Source organism: Mus musculus, chromosome 8 (genome assembly GCF_000001635.26).
Source record: "Mus musculus strain C57BL/6J chromosome 8, GRCm38.p6 C57BL/6J".
Lineage (NCBI taxonomy): Eukaryota > Metazoa > Chordata > Mammalia > Rodentia > Muridae > Mus > Mus musculus.
In genome coordinates, this window is record NC_000074.6 from 122,601,846 (window position 1) to 122,622,735 (window position 20,890).

The 20,890-nt window shown below is 51.4% G+C and overlaps 3 protein-coding genes and 1 non-coding gene across 9 annotated transcripts in view; 1 reads left to right on the forward strand and 3 right to left on the reverse strand.

Moving 5' to 3' along the window:
* Galns (galactosamine (N-acetyl)-6-sulfate sulfatase) overlaps window positions 1-9,856 on the reverse strand; it is a 33,465-nt gene extending 23,609 nt beyond the window's left edge. For 2 of the 6 annotated variants that reach the window (XR_387755.2, XR_387756.3), the window contains exons 1-4: window positions 9,383-9,856; window positions 3,295-3,418; window positions 2,294-2,368; window positions 1,533-1,635 (exon numbers count right to left, since the gene is read on the reverse strand). Coding sequence is in view for 4 of the 6 variants with exons in the window: in NM_001193645.1 (NP_001180574.1) it covers window positions 1,533-1,635; window positions 2,294-2,368; window positions 3,295-3,418; window positions 9,383-9,493 (413 nt within the window). In the remaining 2 variants the exon portion in view is untranslated. The remainder of the gene's footprint in view (window positions 1-1,532; window positions 1,636-2,293; window positions 2,369-3,294; window positions 3,419-9,382) is intronic. The other 4 variants (NM_001193645.1, NM_016722.4, XM_006531177.2 and 1 more) reach the window with 3 other exon arrangements.
* Trappc2l (trafficking protein particle complex 2-like) lies at window positions 9,781-13,746 on the forward strand. Its single transcript, NM_021502.2, has 5 exons — window positions 9,781-9,848; window positions 11,221-11,393; window positions 12,076-12,163; window positions 12,463-12,542; window positions 13,546-13,746. Exons 1-5 carry the CDS (start codon window positions 9,816-9,818, stop codon window positions 13,589-13,591), a joined length of 420 nt encoding a protein of 139 aa, NP_067477.1. The 5' UTR covers window positions 9,781-9,815; the 3' UTR covers window positions 13,592-13,746.
* Window positions 13,747-17,625: 3,879 nt separating this feature from the next.
* On the reverse strand, window positions 17,626-20,890 carry Pabpn1l (poly(A)binding protein nuclear 1-like). The gene is made up of 7 exons (NM_001007462.1): window positions 20,589-20,890; window positions 20,144-20,279; window positions 19,803-19,870; window positions 19,185-19,291; window positions 19,000-19,087; window positions 18,438-18,577; window positions 17,626-17,928 (listed from the first exon to the last, which is right to left on the reverse strand). Exons 1-7 carry the CDS (start codon window positions 20,829-20,831, stop codon window positions 17,889-17,891), a joined length of 822 nt encoding a protein of 273 aa, NP_001007463.1. The 5' UTR covers window positions 20,832-20,890; the 3' UTR covers window positions 17,626-17,888.
* On the reverse strand, window positions 20,420-20,530 carry Mir6396 (microRNA 6396). Its single transcript, NR_105821.1, has one exon. It is a non-coding gene; the product is annotated as a microRNA 6396 (primary transcript).

The window sequence follows — 20,890 nt, forward strand, 5'->3', positions numbered from 1 at the left end:
CTGAAGCCTGTTTCTGGGGGAAGGATGGGTAGTGATCTGCCCAGAAATAGCTGTAATTCTATGCACTTGGTCCTAACGGCAGGTGGCACTAAGTACTAAGTACTTAGTACTAAGTACTAGCACTAAGGAGGTAAGCAGGACTGGGGAGTGGGCTGGCCTCACTCACTCTCTTTGGCTGCGAGCAGATTATGCGGCCTACTTAACAGGAGTCTAGTCTAGTCTGTGCACTGTGTAAAGGACACAGGGCAGTCCTGGCTGCAGTGGATAGCACTGGACTAAACCCTGCTCACAGATAACCAACCGAAGCTTTCCCTGTAGCCTGAGAGCCTGGCCTCACTGCCGGCCTCTGTCACTGTGTCTCTTTCAGAGTTTATTGGTGATGCTCCTCCCGGTCACCTCTTTTCTGTCAGAAGTCATCCAGGAAGATCAGTAGCTCTGCAGAAACCCTGTTTCTGTTCAGCTGTGCCCACCCAGTCACTGACAGCAGGAAGCTAAGGACTTGGCAGAACTGTCAGGCAAGACACACAGGCATCTCCGGGACCTCCAGTTCTTTGCTCCCCCTTGCCTCCCATGTCTTCTGAGACTTCCTTGTCCCCTGCTAGGGGTCCGTGCAGGTGAGGAGGTCCTGATGCCTGTCGGTTCTTCTCTGCCACATCCCTTGTTATGGCTAGGTTTCCTTTTTTGCTTGAAAGGTGACAGACATTTCTTAGGCAGCCTCTGGGTCACCTGCATTTCCTGATATCAGGGTCTCTAACCCTGTGACTGGGGTTAAAGATGTGCGCCTTCAATGGGGCGGTGGTGGCACACGCCTTTAATCCCAGCACTTGGGAGGCAGAGGCAGGTGGATTTCTGAGTTCGAGGCTAGCCTGGTCTACAAAGTGAGTTCTAGGACAGCCAGGGCTACAAAGAGAAACCCTGTCTCGAAAAACAAAACAAAATAAACAAAACAAAATAAAACAACAACAAAAAGATGTGCTCCCTCATCAAGTTCCTTACTTCAGACACCAAGTTCTGTTTTGTTTTGTTTGTTTTTTAATTTAAAAAAAAATGTGGGCTGGAGTGATGGCTTAGTGGTTAAAAGCACTGACTGCTCTTTCAGAGGTCCTGAGTTCAACTCCCAGCAAACACATGGTAGCTCACAACCATTTGTAATGGGATTCAATGCCTCCTTCTGCTGTGCCTGAAGACAGGAACGGTGTACTCATATATATAAAATAAATAATTAAAAAAATAAAAAATATATCTACTTTTATTCTGTGTGCATGGATGTTTTACCTGTATGCACACCTGTGTACTACGTATGTGTGCCTGAAACACCAAGTTCCTAAAAGCTCCCTGCAGAGACTACAGATAGCGTCCGGCTATAATCTCAGCATGTTCAAGGCTCAGACAATGGATCATGAACCCCAAATCAGCTTGAGACCTTGCCTCAGAAAACAAATAAACAAACAAACAAACAAATCCCCTACAAAAATCTAAACGGACCTGGACCCGAGATCCCACTCCTCCCCAGAGGTCAGCCTTGGACTCACCACTTGCCCACGATCTTGTTGGTATAGCCTGCCTTCTTCAGGAGCTCGGGCAGGAGGTGCTCTGAGTTAGGGATCCCACCCATGATCTCCTGAGGTGTGTAAGCTGCAAGAACAAGTATCGCATTTCTGTAATGGATTCACACACTGGCCCATTATGACTGACAGGCAGAACTGTGGTCACGGGAGGGACACTTCCCAGGAGGTTCCCCTCCAAATCAGCACCAATGTCATAGGGATGGTGTTAGGGTGCCTCCACTCTGACCTGTCTCTCACCTCTCCAGCCTGGTTCGCCATTTGTCACCACACTGTTCCCCACAGGCTATGCTCCTGGTTCTCTCCATGTTCCCTTTCCTCAAGGCCACTTGAAATCCCATCTCATCTGGGACCCTCTCCCGAGACCCCGCCCAAGCTCTTAAGCTTGTTTCTAGCACTTCCCTGCCCTGCTCTAAAGCCCCATAGCTTTCCCAGTGGACTAGGAGCCATGCCAGGCAGTGCCCTGGGAGCAGGTCGAGGGTGGTGGGAGGCTGCTGTGTGGTGTACCTGAGGGGCCTCAGCGCCAGCGTGGTTCTCATTGGGTTGATTCAGGGAGGAAGCTTGTGATGTGGGAGCTGCACTGTGGTACTTAGCTCTGCCTTAGGGCGTCTTTATTTACCACTTCAGGCCCTAACCCTCTTACACCAAGGCTTAGGACAGCATCTTTTCCTAGGCTAGACAGAGGTAGCTGCAGGGCCATGGGGGTGAGGTGGGGTAGGGAGACATACCATTCCTTGCATGAGCGTTGGTTGTGTAGAAGCCATTGCGGATGGGCAGCCGTCCTGTGAGCAGGGCTGCCCTAGCTACACAGAAGGATAAAAACAGACAGTGTAACAAATCCGGTCAGACCCTTAGACAGCGCTGCAGCATCTCCCATGTGTGCAGCTACCTGGATGGGTCTGTCCTGAATGTGTCAGGTTGACACGAAGCTGTTGTATTTCTTGGGTTCTGTTTCTCTGTGTACCCTGGGCTGTCCTAGAACTCACTCTGTAGACCAGGCTAGCCTTGAACTCAGAGATCTGCCTGCCTCTGCCTCCTGAGTGCTGGGATTAAAGGCGTGCACAACTGCAGCCTGGCTGTTGTGGTTCAACCCCTCTAGCCTCTGTATTGCCAAGCTCCGGCATTGGGAGATGGCACAGTGGCCTGAGGATGGATGGAGGGTTATGCAGCTGAGCTCTGCCAGTCAGCTCTGCTCCTGTGCGCAGTTCTCAAGCTCTGGGACAGCCACAAGACTGTAGACCATGTGACCTGCCTCCTACTGCCCACTCATCCTATTTATTGTTCTTTCTTAATGTCAGCACTTTTATAACACCAGTAAAATAGGTGGGACATTCCCTGGGAAGAGGACATGGCCTCATTGCCTCCCCACAATATCCTTGTCCTGTGACCAGGAAGTGCAGACCACTTCTAAGGGCAGTGTGGCAGTTCTAGGAGACAGACACCAGCCCTCCTCTGGGGCAGAGTGATCTTTGCTTGCTGGGAGGCAAATAGCAGAAGCTCGGGCAAGCTATTGCCCTTAAAGGGCCCCAATGAGCTTCAGACCTATGGCAGCCAGAAGACTCAGAGTTAGGAGCCAGTATGATCATTAATGAAGTCCTCATTCCACCTGCAGCCTTCCTGACACCTGAGAAATGCTGTCCTACCTAGAGCAGGGCTGGAGGGGCAGGGTGCCAGACTCTGCAGGCTGACTGGGTCCCAAGAGTGGGGTCGGGGAACAGCAGCAACTTACATGGTGAGCACAAAGGGTTGGCAGAATAGAAGCTTGGGAAAAGCATCCCTTCTGCAGCCATCCGGTCTAAATTTGGGGTCTCTCTGGAAGGTTCTCCATTCACACCCAAGTCACCCCACCCCATCTGCAGGGAAGATCAAAGAGATGAGGAGAGAACCCTTTCCACAAACGGTTCCTCTGTGACAAGGAAGAGCCACAGAGCTCCCCCAAACCCTGGCAGCTTCCACGAGTTGCTCCAGGGCTTACTAGGAATTTGTTGGCTCTCAACTTGCTATCAGTTTGACTACCGTCAGGAATGGCATCTGGGTTTGCCTTCCTCCCCAGCTGAGATCAACCTCTGTATGCTCCTAGAGTCTTGGTGTCTAAGAATACCACATCTATTTTCAACATAAAGCTGTTATGTATGCAAATTGAGATTTCAAAAGCAAGTGCTGAGGTTCCTCTGAAAGCAGAGCCTAGAGAGAGCCACATGGCCTGGCCACCCGGTCCAGTGTGCCTCACAGAACTGAAACTCATGTTCCCTGACTACATGAGTGCCCCTGGCAACCTGAGGGCTAGAGCCAGTCTATAGAGACCACCGGAGCTGGGGAATCAAGGAGAGTGCAGAGCAAGATCTCGGTGAAAGGGGGAGGTGGTGTTTCCCATGAATCAAGGTTTCTTTTTTTTTTTTCTTTTTCTTTTTTAAATGTCTACCAAGGTCTTTTCTTTTCTTTCTTTTCTTTTTTTTTAATTATTTATTTTATATGTAAGTACACTGTAGCTGTCTTCAGACACACCAGGAGAGGGCGTCAAATGTCATTGAGGATGGTTGTAAGCCACCATGTGGTTGCTGGGATTTGAACTCAGGACCTTCGGAAGAACGGTCAGTGCTCTTAACCACTGAGCCATCTCTCCAGCCCCCATGAATCAAGGTTTCTTTCTTTCTTTTTTTTTTTTTTAAAGATTTATTTATTATTATTATATCTAAGTACACTGTAGCTGTCTTCAGATGTACCAGAAGAGGGCATCAGATCTCATTACAGATGGTTGTAAGCCACCATGTGGTTGCTGGGATTTGAACTCAGGACCTTCGGAAGAGCAGTTGGTGCTCTTAACCACTGAGCCGTCTCTCCAGCCCGAATCAAGGTTTCTATACACAGCTTTGGTGCAGGAAACCACTTTTTCCAGGGTGGGGATGCCCAGTGTCCACTGGAAGCAACATCCCATGATAGGCTTCCTGAGGATGGCTGTCCAGAGGCATGCTTCTACTTCGTGTTTAACCCATTCCTTACCACAGGCATGCTACCTTCCACCCTTCCGTTATCCAGAGTTAGAGAAGCAACCTACACAACCCACAGTGCAAGAGACGTATTCTGTGAATTTTATCTCAATTAAGAACAAGGGGCAGGGGCTGGAGAGTTGGCTCAGAGGTTAATAGGGCTGACTGCTCTTCCAGAGGTCCTGAGTTCAATTCCCAGCAACCACAACCATCTGTAATGAGATCTGACACCCTCTTCTGGTGCATCTAAAGACAGCTATAATTACTCATATATATAAAATAAACAAATAAATCTTAAAAAAAAAAACAAAGAGTGGGGTGGCACACGCCTTTAATCTCAGCACTTCTGAGGCAGAGGCAGTGGTGGGCATATCTGAGTATGTCTTGAGAAATAACCAGTCACGTTCCATGCTGCGAGGTGGGGCTTGCAGTGTGAGTCGGGAGGGGGTAAGGGATTGCACATACACTCTAATTATGCTGTACTTTTGCAGGAACCGGCCGTAGAAGCTTTTGCAAGTCCATGTGACTGGCAGGTGAATAGGTCTCGTACGGTTCAGCGTACTAGTTTCGGGAACCCACCCCCTATTCTCTAATGGGAGCTTCTCAGGTGGCACAGCCATAGCCACTGGAAACTGTGAGAGTCACGCAGCCAGCACAGCTGTTGGACACTGGACACATTTCCAGCAAAGCTGCGACTGTTGTCTTTCGGCCTCTCACTTTTTTTTTTTTTTTTTTTTTTTTTTTTTTTTTTTTTTTTTTTTGGTTTTTCGAGACAGGGTTTCTCTGTATAGCCCTAGCTGTCCTGGAACTCACTTTGTAGACCAGGCTGGCCTCGAACTCAGAAATCCACCTGCCTCTGCCTCCCAAGTGCTGGGATTAAAGGCGTGCGCCACCACGCCCGGCTCGGCCTCTCACTTTTAAACTGTGGTCTCTGCGTGTTGCATTCTTGAGAACTTCCCGCATTATGATTCACTTTATGTCTTTTTTTTTTTTTTGGTTTTTCGAGACAGGGTTTCTCTGTGTAGCCCTGGCTGTCCTGGCACTCGTTCTGTAGACCAGGCTGGCCTCGAACTCAGAAATCCGACTGCCTCTGCCTCCCGAGTGCTGGGATTAAAGGCGTGCGCCACCACACCCGGCTTCACTTTATGTCTTTTTGGCCACTATTTGGAAGGCTTCCTTACGCCCTGGAGATCATTAAGCACATATAAGAACATATGAGGTCATTACTCCAGGATTTTTTGGGGTTTGGGTGTGTGGGGTATCTGCCCCTGAGCAAACTCAAACTACAACTGGTACAGGGTAAACAGACAAATGGCAAACTCTGGATCTGACAAACGGCCTCAAGGTCTGTGTTTATTACAGGCTTAGAGCTCTCAGAATATATGGTTTAAAGATAGGGGGTGATGCAGGGCACGCCCTGGAGGAATAAAACTCAGTTAAATAAGATAGAGTGATTAAGATAAGCCTTCCCTACTTTTAGTGCAGCCTGCGAGACATATTGTAAAAGAAGTCAGGAAGTAGTGTTTGCTATTCAGAAAAAGATGGGCTCAGATATTTTCTGTTTGTATGGAGTGCTTTAAAACTACAAAGACTAGGAAGCTGGAGAGATGGTTCAGTGGTTAGAGCACTGGCTGCTCTTCCAGAGGATCCAGGTTCAATTCCCAGCACTCACATGGCAGCTTGCAACTGTCTGTGACTACACTTCCAGGGGATCTGACATCCTCTCACCTATGCACATAAAAATAAAATAAAATAATAACTTTTAAAAAGCCTACAAGCACAGCCAGCCTATAAAGCAAGCTGTCATATAATAACAAACATGTCCACCTTGGAGGAGACATTCTTTAGTTCTTTAAATTGGAGCTATAGGGTTGACAATAAGAATAAAATCTGTTCTGTTTGTATTTTCTAATTGTAACTGAACTTGTAACCCTGGACGTGTTATAAATAATCAAACACATGATCTATGATCTGTACTTTTTGGTTAATCATTGGTTTGCTTTTGTTCTGTGAAACTTGTATAAATAAAAAAGCCCCTGATTGCTAGTCAGTCAGAGCAGCTAAACTTCCCTGACCATGGCCTGACTCTCTCCCTCTTATGGTCCCCTCTGACTCTTTCTCTCCTCTGCAGGCAGCCTGGGAAGCATGCCCACCCCTGACCCCCACGGCACTCAGGAAACAAACTGGGTTTACCCAGACCATGCCCGCTGGCACTCATGACCAGAGTAGGACAGGACTATAGCCAACCAGTCTAGAGTCAGTGGCCATCCTTGAAGAATTTAAGTTTGAGACAGTCAGACAGTGCCAAGATGGGAGCCGTGGCATATTCGGGAAGCCAGACACACATAAGCACCCGTTGCAGATTCAGACATGATTAGCCTGGCAAAGGCAGCTACAGAGGGCCGAAGGGAGGGGTATGGAGAGAAGGCACTAGTCTGGAGGCTCCTGGACTGTTGAGGCTGTACCTTCTTATCTGTGCCTAGTGAGCACCTCGGGACTTTTCTCACCTTCTGGTATCCCTGCCTCTTCTGGCACAGGCAACCTGGAGTAGGTCAAGTAGAAACCCAGGAGGCCTCCCTACCTAGGTGTCCTTTCAAGAGATGGACTTAGCTTCCCTGTTGGACAGTCCGGAAGATTCTCTACCCCTTCCCCATGCTTGGCCTAGAAGTAGGCCCAAGTCAGCAAAAGCCATTGTCCCACTAAGGTTGCTGACAGTAGGTGAGCTGGGAGTTGCCTGCGGCTGGCATGAGGCTGACACAGGGCTCCCAGGGGCCAGCTTACAGACAGCAGCAGCTTTATGAAAGGGGAAGCCTGAAGCTACCTGCTTTAAGCCAGAGTGCCCTGTTGTCTACTTGGTCAAGCCAGGGATTCCCAGTGCTGCTGAAGTTAATTGAGTTCCTTTCCCGTTATTTGTATCAAAAGTCTCTACGTGACAAGACCCGGGTTTTGTACAATGTTCTGGGATTCAACTCCAAAGAACCCTCCTGTCACAGCCCCCGGGTATCCAGAAGGTAGGTGGTGGTGGTTCCTAGTCAACCACCTTCAGGTAAACCGTTGGTCATTGCTTGTCACATTCCATTACCTAAAAACCTCTCTACTCAGCTGGAGCTGCCCAACGGAAATGCACTGTGACCTTCCATGTGACTTTATTTCCTAGTCACCACATCAGAAAAGCAGTTAGGTAAGTCTTTAGGTTTGGTGGCTCATGCTTGCAATCCCAGCACTGGGGAGGTGGAGGCAGGAGGATTGCATTGAGTTTGAGGCCAGCCAGGGCTACAGAGTGAGTTTCAGGCCAGCCAACACTACTTAGCAAGACCCTATTTCAAAAAAGCAAGCAAGAGAGCAAGCAAACAAAACACAAAAAGTAAGGACGCCAAAATGAAAGCTAAGAGCACATTTACTTAACTCAGTTACCCAAAGTCTATCAGTTCAACGTTCTTCAGGAGTCTCAAGGGAGTGTCAGAGAAGACCTCTCCTCACAGGCTGTCATTTGGAAAAGAGCAGAAAACTGACAGACGAGCCTGTAGTCAGTACTTCTGGATCAAACCAGTGGAAACAAACAAACCGAGCCAGTGCGATTTGGCCCTAAAACGACTTAATACTGAAAGGCACTATATATGTATGAAATCTCTCTCTATATATAGATCTTCAGTACTGCTCATTACTGTGCAAAGTCTGCTATTAGTGACCAGGACAGGAGCCAGAGAAGCCAGACATCCATTGTGTGAACAGTCAGCATCCACAAAGAACGGGAAGCTGGAAGGGGTTTCCTGCAGTGGCTTCTGGGTGGTGGGACTTATGTACAGGACTTTTTAGATCTGTATTTTTCTTAGTAATAAAAAACTACTAAGCTAATGTTTATCAAGTGGGATGTTTACTTTCTTTTTCTCCTATTAAGTCTCTAAAATTGGAATGGCGAGATGGCTCAGAAGGTAAGAGCACTGACGAGTTCAAATCCCAACAACCACATGGTGGCTCACATCCACTCATAATGAGATCTGACACCCTCTTCTGGTGTGTCTGAAGACAGCGACAGTGTACTTATCTATAATAATAAATAAATCTTTTTTTAAAAGTCTCTAAAATTCAACTTATTTTACATATATAGCACCTCTCCATTCTGATGGGCCCACAGATCGCTAGACAGCATCCCTCTCCCCTTTTTGAGGAGGTAAGTGTGGATCAGCACAGGTCTGAAGGCCCTGCAGAGGGCTGGTTTGGCTATTAATTAGCCTCGGCCGGTATTAGCCTCTGATTTGTTTCAAATCATCCTGAACTGGATGTGACTCTGATTCTAACAATAGCCAACAGATGTCACTCCACAGTGTGTGTCTGGGGGTGGGGGGGTGGGGGTGGAGGTGGGGCTGGCAGGCTGAGACTGCGAGGAAGGCACAGTCCATCTAGTTCTGTTTGGATAGTTCCATCTGACTTAGTGTTCTACATGACTGATTTCTAAGCTTTCATGTCACTTCAGGGCGACAGATTTCTCAGACAGGGACACTGAGGGAGATATGCCCCAGGGCAGAATTCATAAATGACCACAGGCTGCACTCGCAGGTGACATTCTATGCCTGACTTTGTGGTCAGAGTTCCCCCAGAGGTCAGGCTGGAGGTGGGCACCAAGGCAGGGCCACCTGTTGAGGGGAGGAGAATGTCAGCCCGCTCTCGGGAGGGGAAGTAGGAAGAAAAGGGCCTCCCTGAACACCTACCCCCACTGCGGAAACAGTGAAAGATGTGACACCGGGCTCTGGGCCTCCCTCGGGTCACTGCTCATCCGCCGTGTGGCTGCCCTGTGTCTTCCGTGTCCCCCCGCCGCGTGGCCCCACTTACATCGTCCATGAGCAGTAGCACGATGTTGGGGGGCTGCGGAGCACCTGCGGCCAAGAGTCCTAGGGCACTCAGTACCAGCAGCAGCTGCTGGGCTGCGGTACAGGCCGCCATAGCAAACCAAGCTCCCGCTGAGGAGTCAAGACCCAGTCCCAAGCCTGCCGCGGTTCCTTTTGGACTGTAGGGCGGGCCCTGGCGGCAGAATGAGAGGAGGGGCAGGGCCACGGAGAAAAGAAGAGGGAGAGGTGGGGCCTAGGCTGTCTGAGTGACAAGGGAGTGGGCTGGGCCTTACGGGAAAGGGGCGGGACCAAGGCCGGACCTGAGAGTCTGGGCGGAGCCATGGTAGAGAGAGGCGGGCTCTGAGCCTCGGTGGGAGGAGAATGGGCGGGGCCTGCCTCCACATCGGGTCACATGATGTGGCGCACAGCCTGCCAATATGGCGGTGTGCATCGCGGTGATCGCCAAGGAGGTGCGTGAGAGGCTGCGGGCGGCGGGCGGCGGGCGGCGGGCGGCGGGCCTCCTTCCAGCCATGGTCTTGATCTTTTCAACTCTGAGCTCCAAGCCTCAGCCAAGCCCTATGATCAGGATCCTTCCGGCTCGCTTTCGCTGACAGCTGACAGCCGTCCGCCGCCAGTTTGCAGGCCTCCGCCTCCGGGTTTTGAGATCCCCCGGGAAGCTTAGCTGGTCGCTGCAGCCTGCCACCCGTCGCTCTACGCGTTCTTTTCACGGCCTCAGCTGCCTTCCGCGTCCGGTCTTTCTGCCCCGCCTTCCGGACCGTCCCCTGGCTGCCCAGCCGGCGCTATTTAAATATAAGCCTGGCGCGGCTCAAGTCAGCCTAGAATCCAAGTGCTTTTCTTTGCCTTAGGATAGTCCCCTTCATGTCTTTTGCACCCTTCTACTCCACCGTGAAGGCCTGCAAACCTCTAGACAGCATCCCTCTCCCCTTTGTACCCTCTATTCCCAACTGTCATCTTGCTGGCCAACATATATATTCATTTCTTTCCGGAAAGCTGTTTATGGATGCTAAGACAGCTCCAGAGGGCCACAATATCCTGTTGCATGAAGCCTGTATCCCTATTAGGCTTTTTCTGAGATCTGCCATTAGGGATTAGACTGCTGTGAAGCTGTCAGTATGAAAGAGGGAGTTATACCCCCAGGAGGCCACCAAAACCAAAACTCATGTCATAGGCAGCTGCTGCTTTGATAAACTCAGGAGGAGGAAGTCCAGTATCTATGCTGAAGGGTCCTGATTTGGAGACTCATTCAATGTCTCGAAGCACTGAGAACAGACCACTACCCTAGTGTGGCACGTTAAGAAATAGCTAGTGCCCCTGCTGTTAGGATGACACTACAGAGTGTGCTGGTGGTTGAGGCAGAGGTGATCCTAGGAAGAGAAGTGTCAGGGTATGTTGTTAGGCTGTGCTCAGGTTGGCATTCCGGAGTCATTTCTGCTCACTTCCTGCCCCTGTGCATTTGTCTCTACTGCTTCCACCCTCCCTTCCTCCTCCTTTCTGGTACAGGTGAGAGAACTAGGGCTTAATGCTGCGACTCAAGCACTCCACTACGGAGTTACATCTCTGGTCCCATATTGCTTTTCTTTTTGGCACTGGGAATTGGACTTAGTGCCCTGTGCATGTCAGGCAAGTGCCACACCACCCAGTTTTATCTTTATAGTCCACTCTCTGCAGACAGTCTTCCTTAGGTTCAGTTATGTCGCTGAAGGCAGCATGCCACAGTGCATTAAGCAGTAGAGAGTCATTGTCAGGCTGAGAGCACACGAGTGCTTTGACTTTGCCCTTAGAGCCCGAACTCACTGGGTGGGCTGCCATCTCTTCCTGCAGAATTACCCTCTGTACATCCGAAGCACTCCGACAGAGAGTGAGCTCAAGTTCCACTACATGGTGCACACGTCTCTGGATGTGGTAGACGAGAAGATCTCTGCCATGGGGAAAGCACTGGTGGACCAGAGGGAGCTGTACCTGGGCCTGCTCTACCCCACCGAGGACTACAAGGTGTATCCACCACTGCTCAGCACCCATCCTGCACTCACGGAGCAGGATCTGGGAGGAAACGCTGGCAAAGAAAACGTGTCAGGGGTTTCAGCTGGTCAGGCAGGCAGGTGGCCCGAAGCTAATGGAAGCCTCTGGACATTGTCTCCCTTTAATTGGAAGAGTCCCTGGAAAAGCAAGTCTGAGCATCCAGGAGGATGCAAGTTGACATAGTGGGAATCTGGGCTTCTCTGGGCTCACTAGAGGCCACCAACTTTGAATCAAGGGCGATTGTTTCATGATACTGTTGTTAGGCTCAGTCTCGTGTGACGCTGTAAATTCTTGGCCATTCCTTTTGGACAAATGATTAAGACCATAGAATCCAAGGACATTCACATGGGGATTAATTGTAGCCTATCCACAGTGACACTGGTGTTGCAGTCACTGTGTTAACACTGATGGCAAAAGTTAACATCCCAAGCCCAGGATCAGTTCAAAAGGAGGCTGGGCTGTTCCCCAGTTCAGGTGCACACCTGCATGGTTCCTGCCAAGCCACCCAAGCCTGGCACTTCCTCTGACTCCAGGTATTAGGCTTCTCTGAAATGAGTGTTCACAAAGGTCTTGCAGGCTCTTGATTGTGATGCGGTGTGTGTCGTATGCAGTCACACAGCCTCTGTGCCAAGGCTTGTTCCTTAACCAGCCGTGCAGATATGGGTATGTGACCAATTCCAAGGTGAAATTTGTCATGGTCGTGGATTCCTCCAATACAGCCCTTCGGGACAACGAGATCCGCAGTGTAAGTGCAGAGGGCTGAGGTGGGTATCTGCCCCTCACTTTCCGCACTGGGAAGGCAAAAGCCTGCAACAGCCCCATGAGTGCGTTCATCTAACCGGTGTTCGTTTGCTCTTCTACTTTTTGTTTGTTTGTTTGTTTGTTTTTTGAGACAGGGTTTCTCTGTATAGCCTTGGCTATCCTGGAACTCACTCTGTAGCCCAGGCTGGCCTCGAACTCAGAAATCCGCCTGCCTCTGCCTCCCAAGTGCTGGGATTAAAGGCATTTGCCACCACTGCCCGGCTTCGTTTGCTCTTCTTTTAGATGTTCCGGAAGCTGCATAACTCTTACACAGATGTGATGTGCAACCCCTTCTACAACCCGGGAGACCGCATCCAGTCAAGGTGGGACCTGCTTTTTGATAACATGGTCATTAGGAAAGCAAGGGAACCACGTAGGAGCCCTGTCCCAAGGCCACTATTTCAAAGCAGTCAGCCCCATTTTTCTAACGTAGCGCTGACACAGACCTCTGTGTGTATGGGCAGATTGGGCCAAGGCTCACCCATCTGACCTCCCAGGTGTGTCTGTGGGTACCTGAGGACCTAGAGAAGGCTCAGCAAGGGCTCATGCTGTGGCATACCCTTTTCGGAGGCAATGTCCTCCTGTTGCTTGGCGTGCCTTTTGTGTTGGCTTGGGTGTCTCCCTTCCAGCTGGATGGACCTCATGCAGGTGCCTCATCAGGGGGCATGGACTTCATATGCAGGCACTGCAAACCTGCTTCCAGAATTTTCTTTCTTTCTTTTCTTTCTTTTTCTTTTCTTTTTTTTAAAGATTTATTTATTTAGTATATGTAAGTACACTGTAGCTAACTTCAGGCACCCCAGAAGAGGGCATCAGATCTCATGATAAATGGTTGGGATTTGAACTCAGTACCTTCCTTCGGAAGAGCAGTCAGTGCTCTTAACCGCTGAGCCATCTCTCCAGCCCCAGAATTTTCTTTTTCAGGGACTGTTCCCAAGGAGTTGCTTTCAGTTGACAGGTGGCTCAAGCAGGCCCTTGAGTGGCACCTTCCTTTAGCCGAGACATCAAGTATTTTGGGTCCACCTAGATCCTAAGACAGAGAACCCAGGTGTCCCTAAGCCATACAGGGCAAAGACAGCACTGCCTGCTCGTGGGGCTCATTGCTTATCCCTGCCTGCTCCCTGTGGACCTTACCGTGGGAGACATGCTGTGGAAATCTGTGGAATAAGAGGCCTGTGGAGGCTGTGCAAGGGTGGTGGGTGTCACTGCCTGGCATGGTGGGTACAAAGTCTGCTTCCCTGAACCCTAGGAAAGCTCCAGAATCCCGAGGATCCGGTCGGGCAGGGCCATAGCCCGTCCTGCTCTAAATCTGGATTCTCTTCTCAGGGCCTTTGATACCATGGTGACTTCCATGATGATCCAGGTGTGCTGAGTGGGGACCTCTGCCTGCCTCAGTCGTTCAGAAGAGAAGCCTGCGTTCACCCCTGTTGGATGATACTTATTTATTCCCTTTCTGCTCCCTGAGTGTACCCTGTGGGCAGGGCTGTGTCCCCTGTGCTTTTCTACTAAAGGCCTCACAAGATGAGATCTACGTTGTCCTGTGTCAGCAGAGAGGGCTCAGCTGAGGACCAGCTAGCTGGTCTCAGAGACTCTAGAGTGATGTAGGGGCTGTGACCACAGCTGGGTGGTATAGGGGAGGATGCTGTGATAGGAGACTGTGGGCCTCCATTGTCTGAGCAGGTGGGTGGTTCAGAAGGGTGTAGGGTATGGGGAGCCGAGAGCCAGCTTCAGAGAATAGAGACGATCCAGGGCGGACAGACACACACCTTCCTTCTTGGGCAAGGGCCCTCGACGTTCTGGATCTGCCATTCATTGCTAGCCTTAGCCCAGTGCTGTGCCCAGCGCTAGCCTCAGGGGGTGGTAAGAGGTGTAAAGCTCTGTGGGACACAGCAGCAAAGCGTGTCTCCCATGTCGCAGAGGAGAACCTCCAGGAGCCTTTCCTGTCTGTGAGCATGGAGACCAGCAAGGTCCCCAGTGCTGCTCCTAGGCCATGCATCCCCAGGGACAAACCAGGCTCTCCTCAGAAGTCCTGTGGCTGTGTGGAGGTGGTGCCTGAAGCTGGCTCTTCCATGCCTCCGGGCAGCGTAGCTAAATACTGGTGTCCTAGGAGAGGCAGAGGCCAAGAGGACCTGTCCTGAGCCTGAGTCCCCTTTAGCTGTCATGGCTCCATGCTGTCTTCAGAGTCTCTGGCTTCCCCAAGTCCTCAGCCAAGGACCTCCCCTTCGCTGTAGAGTGTCTCATGCCTGGGCCCAGCAGGCTGGGATTTGTCCACGTGAGCTGGGTGGAGTGGGAGAGAGTCCATCTCTGCATCTCAGGGCTTCTCTCCAAGAGCACAAGGTTATTACAAAATGCAGTACGAAGAGAAGCCAGACCACCCACCTGATCGATAAAAGTGAGAAATGAAGTTGCTTTGAGAAGTTCAACATGCAGCTGACTGACATGGACAGAGCCCAGATGGACTTGGTTAAAGCCTTTAGTGGGGGGTTGGGTTTGGCAAGGGAAGGAAGGAGCACCAGTCAGGTGGGATCTTGGGAGGTCACCCTCCCTGAGTATTAGCTGCCCTGGAAACTGCATCTTATGCCCCAGTCTTCCCTCCTCACAGAGTGAGCCTCAGGTTTCCTGGAGAAACTTGGCTCAATGCCGGTTGCTACCCTCCCCCTTTCCTCTTCATACCAGGACAGGCAGTTACAATGTGTAAAAGGTGGTTCTGGGAGGAACCTGCAGGAAAGATACTTTAAAAGTAGGTCTGGCTGGTGTGTAGAACACTCGAGGCTCTCTGCTCTCTTCCTGCCTGGAAGCGGGAGGTTAGGTCTCCCTCTTGAGAGCAAGACGACGAGATGAGGGAGCAAAAGGGGCCTAAGTCTGGGCTGATGAACCAGCCCTGGACGGCTTGCGTCAGCTTTTCTTTCTTTCTTTCTTTTAAGATTTATTTATTTATTATATGTAAGTCACTGTAGCTGTCTTCAGACACACCAGAAGAGGGAGTCAGATCTCATTAGGGATGGTTGTAAGCCACCATGTGGTTGCTGGGATTTGAACTCAGGACCTTCGGAAGAGCAGTCGGGTGCTCTTACCTGCTGAGCCATCTCACCAGCCCCCTTGCGTCAGCTTTTCATGTGAGGCAATAACATAGAGCTCTCTCCTGTTTGGGTTTTCTGACAGATTATGTGTAAGAGCACTGTGTGTGAGAACATTGAGTCTTCTCACTATCAAGCTCAGCAAAGAAAGCTTATAATGTGCTCTGCTCGCCTGGGTGTGGGCATCAGGCTTGCAGGTGAATTCCACCCTGAGGTTGGCCTCGGAGACCATGGTCACCGCCTGCCTGTTAAGAGGCAGGCTGTCCACCCCGGAGCCAAGATGGTGGCTCTGGTTAGCTTGTGATTTGCTGCAGGTAGTCTGTAGGGCCATCAGCTGCCTGTCTTCCCTTCTGGTACTGTCCTTCTACAGACCTGGGTCCAGGGCGCCTTACTCTGAGAGGGGAAACTGTGGCTTGCCATTGACAATGCTCACGGCAGAGACTGCAGGGCTGGTAGGGTTCTCACTACTGTGTAGACGCTGTGCTGAGGGGTGTTTGCACCTCAGCCTTCTGTCCTTGGCTTGGACAGACCTGGGTCTATCAGGAAGAACTCCCGGGTCCTTCCCAAGAAGAGAACTTGGCATATACATATATGTATATATATGTATATGTGTGTATATGTGTATTTATATATGTATGTGTAAAACTTGGCGCATATATATATGTGTATATAAAAATACATATATATACACACACAAACACACACACACACACACACACACACACACACACTTATGCATGTATATATGTCCAAGGCTCAGGAGCAAATATCCTGCCAGGAGACCCAGGCCAGGGACTTGGAAGTCCTGAAGCTGGAATTGAAGAGGAGCAGGCATCATCCTTGTCAAGGGCCCTGCCAGGTCACTTACTTTGATACTGGGGAACCCTCCCCCCCCCCCAACCCCCCGCTTCCCGCAAGGCCACCCTAGGGCCAATTTGCTGTTCACCATCTGCCCACTGGGTGGCAGTCACTCCTAGCTGGTCAGGATGGAACCAATTGCTTCCAAAGGTTAAAAAAAAATAAAAAGGCTGTCCAGGCTCACGGGGGCTACTGTATTGATACCACAGGCCAACTTGCCTTGGCCAGTTAACACAGTAGCTGGGGGCAGGGCTACTTCCTGCATGCCCAGAGAGAATCTACTCTAGGTCTTGGCCAGCTCCTGGAGCTGCAGCGACTCTTTGCAAGCCTCAGCTCAGACTCTGCCTCCCTTGTTCACAGCTGTCCCAAGCCTCACCCGCTGTTGGATGTGTGGTCCACAGGCAGTCTGGAATGCTCCTGGAGTAGTAGTTATTGTGATGGCGATGATGATAGGAGCTTACTGTGTAGCCCCGGCTGTGCTAGAGCTCACTCTGTAGACCAGGCTGGCTTCAGACTCACATAGCTCCACCTGTCTCTGCCTCCTGAGTGCTGGGATTAAAGGTGTGCACTACTACACCTGACTCTGGAGTTAATTCTTACGTTTCTTCAGAGATCTTTTTTCAATAAGGTCACAGGCTGCCTTTGGGCTTTGGAGGTGAAGATGTGGTTGCATTGGGGGGTGGGATATCCACTGAGGACAGGGGACATGTGAAAATGGCTTGGGGGGGGTCACGCATGGATGGAGCCTAGAAAAGGGCACAGCTCGTTCTCAGAGCTCTCCAGGTTCGGGGAGCAGGAGAAGCAAGGCAGCTCTACTGGGGCTTAAGGATAACATTAACATACAGCAAGGTGGTAAGTGCAGATTAGCGTGTGTATCCGCAGACCTGGGCCTGGCTAGCTCTCTTCCTGAGTACAGTGGCAGAGCAGGGTAGCCTGTCTGCCAGATACACACACACACACACACACACACACACACACACACAACATATTCACAGACATACACATACACTCAGACACATACAGACACACACATTCACAGACACACACATATACACTCATACACACAGAGATACAAACACTCAGACCCACACACACTCAGACACACACACCCTCAGACACAGACAGACAGACAGACAGACACTGTTCAGCATAGAAGGCCCACTTTTGCTTCTTACACTCAGAGTTCAGCATAGAGGCCCCACTTTTGCTTCTTGACCTGACCAGCTCAGATAACTTCAGCAGGATGGAGGTGAAGTGCTGGTGTATCTAGAGAGCCAGTTTGAGGCATGGAGGAAGAATTATGGCGATGGAGTTTTGGAGTTTGGTTGAATCAGAAGGCAGAGCCAGAGCCCCCCCTCTGGACTCATGCCATATCCCATTACCACCCTCTGTGTGGGGAGCCTTGGAGAAAGGGTCAATGCTAACCTGTATCTGAGGGAGAATCAAGAAATGAGGCTGATCACATGTTCTTAAAATATATTCAAGTTTAATAATTTACATTCTACTATTAACACACATATCTATTTTTCTTTAAAAGTACTCGAGAATGCCAATCCCAGCATACCCTGAGCCTTCCTCCCCTCCCTCCCCTCCCTGCCCAGTGCCTTCCCACTGGGACCTGGTGATCTGGGCACCTTCAAAGGCCCTTGGGGGCTGCCAGGCTAGGAGCCCCATCTGGAGGGAGTGGAGACAGCAGTTTACTCCTGGTCCCGCTTTAAAAACTGGGCTGTTCTTTCAGTAGGGAGAGAACCACTGTGGTGCTCCTCCATGGCCCCTGCAGAGAGTTGGGGGTGGGGGAGAACAAAGGCAGCTCAGTTGTCTTCAGAGGGGATAGGCCTGGAGAACATCAGGGTTAAAGTTACCACCGAGCTGCCCAGAAACTGTTGGGGGCGCCTTTGCTTTATTGAGGGGGTGACTCCAGAGAAGGAAGCCTGGGGCTAGAATTTGTCACATGGGCTCAACTGCAGCCTTGTTTATACTAGTTAGCCTATGCTTCAGGCCAGAGGAGGCTGCTTGTCGCCTGCAGAGTCCTAGTGCCCAGGAACAAGTAGCCCCACCAGGCAGGGAGCAAGCTTACACAGAGCCTGCACAGGCTGCTGGAAGCCACGAGGCCTCCCCCTCAGCCCCTTGCCAAGTGCCCCAACCTTTAAGGCTCATGTGAGGGACAATAGTCTTCCCTTAGCATGACACTGTGCAGATTGGCTACAGCCAGCATAAGGGTCAGGCTCCAAGAATCTTGCTGCTCAGATCTCCAGACTCAGAGTCCCACTTGGGCCCACTTACCGGCTCCGTCCATGGGCTCTTAACCGAGCTTTTCGATGGAGGCTACCGTGCAGGAAGGCAGCCCTGTTGCCCGAGTGTGTCCGCAGCCCTCCACGGTCTGTGGAGCTGATGCCTGGGAAGTTCGTCCTTTTGGGAAGTACCTGGATGGAACCCATGTCATGCTCCAAGACACTGGTCTGTACCCTTCTTGCCAGGGTGGCCTGAAGCCAGGGCCCAGGCTGAGACCAGGGCTTGGGGCTCCTGACTTGTGGTATCACTTAGGCTGAAATAATCCCTCCAACTTTTCTCAGATGCAAATGTGATCACAGGACATCCTGGTAATAGCCAGCATCTTCCTGGCCCATTCTGGCAGGCCCCGCCCACACCAAGCCCCGCCCACGCCAAGCCCCACCCTAGGTCTGAGAGTTTTCATCACTTCCTAACTCTGATTAATGCCCACCCAGCTAAGATGCACAAAGGGTCAGGCACTCTAACCTCTCCGAGCCTGGTGGAGGATTTGTGAGTTATTGCACAAGGCTCAGTGGTGGCCCACAGGCGCATGGAGACCCCTGGGGAAACATACCTTGATGACCCGACCTCGGAAGGTGCTCTCATCCAGCCCCACAGCAGCCTTGACAGATCTGTGCGAAGCAAACTCTATATATGCATAGCTGGGGGAGGACAGAGGTGGTGAACATTGGAGCAAGGAGTGAGGGGCTAGCTCCAGCCCCACCCACACTGCCCAGCCTGCCATAGCCCGACACTGACCCCTTGGGGTGTCCAGAGAACTTGTCGCACAGGATAGTGACCCGGTGAATCTCCCCACAGGGACTGAAGTAGGCCTCCAGCTCTGCAGCTGAGCCACCATAATCCACCTGCTCACAGAAAGGGTACCTGGTATAAGTGCTGGGCTATCCCCGTCTCCCTCCTGCTGAGGCGTTGTGGCAGAAAGGGGTTGGAGGGACCCCCCCCCCAAGGTTGGTTGGCCCCTGGCTGGGCATGGGCTGAAGTTGTATCCACTCCTGCCCAGGGTTCAGTGCTGAGAGACAGTTAAGTGTTTCCTGTGTGGACAGCTGGTTGGGTCTCAGGAATTAGCACATGCCGGGTATGTGGCCCATTAAACCTGAATGCTTGACCTCACCTTCGGTTGAATGAACAGTCAAGGCCTGGGCACTATTCGGCCCCGTGGGTTTTACCTTCCCTCTGCACCAGGCCTCCCACTTTGGCCTTGGAGACACTTGCATTTACAACTCCATAGCCTCCTGCCTCAAACTCATAGCCAGCTCCACCCAGGCCAGTCGTGGAGGGGTCTGCCCAGCTAAATGCCCTAATTGGGGGCAGACACCCTAGGAGGGCTATGACCACGCCACCCCCCTCTCTACTCACATTGCCTACAAAGACAGATCTGTGGTCAGCCTCCACATTTTCCTTGGAGGTCCTAGAGAAGAAGCAGTCTGTAGGGAGAGAGAACCTCAGAACTAGCGGGAGGACCTCATTGAGGAGCCCATTCCTCGTGACCCCCAGGGAAGGTCGCCCAGGCTCCCGCGGTCACACTGTGGATTGTGGGTGCGATTCAGAGTATTCCCTCAATTGTCCTCATATGCAGCCCATGCCGAGTACTCTTCCACTGAACACAGGTGGGTTTAGAGTCTTAGCTAAGTGGTCAAGGATTTAGAAGGACAGTTGTCCATCTGAGGACAGGGTTGGCGAGAGTCCCAGGTTCCTACCTACGGTCTCAGGGCTCAGCAGCTGTCTGACCTCAGCCCTCTCTTCCTCTGTGGCCTTTCTCTGTACACAGGGTGGCTCCGGCTGGGCTTCAGCATGCTCCATGGCCCACAGTTTCAGCTTGATGGCCTCCAACTCCTGTTGGCCACGCCACAGTAAGTTTGAGATGGCCTTCAGGCCCCTCTAGAATGGAGGGCAGGTGTGGCCAGCCAGCGCCGGCAGAAAGCCATAGCTACTAGGGGATAACCAAGATCACCCTGTTGTTCCTGTAGCCATAGTCCAGGACTAGGAGCTAAGGCCCCTGGTACCTCTCCTGCCCGGATACCTCCCCCTAGTCAGAGAGGCCTCTGAGGTCTGAAGCACTGGCTCCTTCGCCCCTAGTCACCTGTGCTCCTCCCTCCATGCCCAGGTCCACACCTTCCTGCACGGTTTGTGACGGGGTGCTACCTGGTTGAATACTGGGGACTTGGCCAGGTTCTCTGGTTCCAGCAGGGAGAGAAGGAAGCTCGCATCTTCATTTTCCTCTGCTTCCTTGTCACTTCCTGCTCTACTCCCAGCCCTTGGCACCAAGGAGGTCTTTTCAGTCCTGCCCCAGGCCCCCCAACCTTGGGCCTCAGGATCTGAGGAGACCGTCTGGAGCCAGGCTTCAGTGGGGGGTGGGAAGAGCTCATTGCTCAGGTAAGGCTCCATCTGTAGGTGAGGTAGGCGAGGAGGGCGGACCTGGGGAGCCTTGCCTCTCTGGGTCTGCT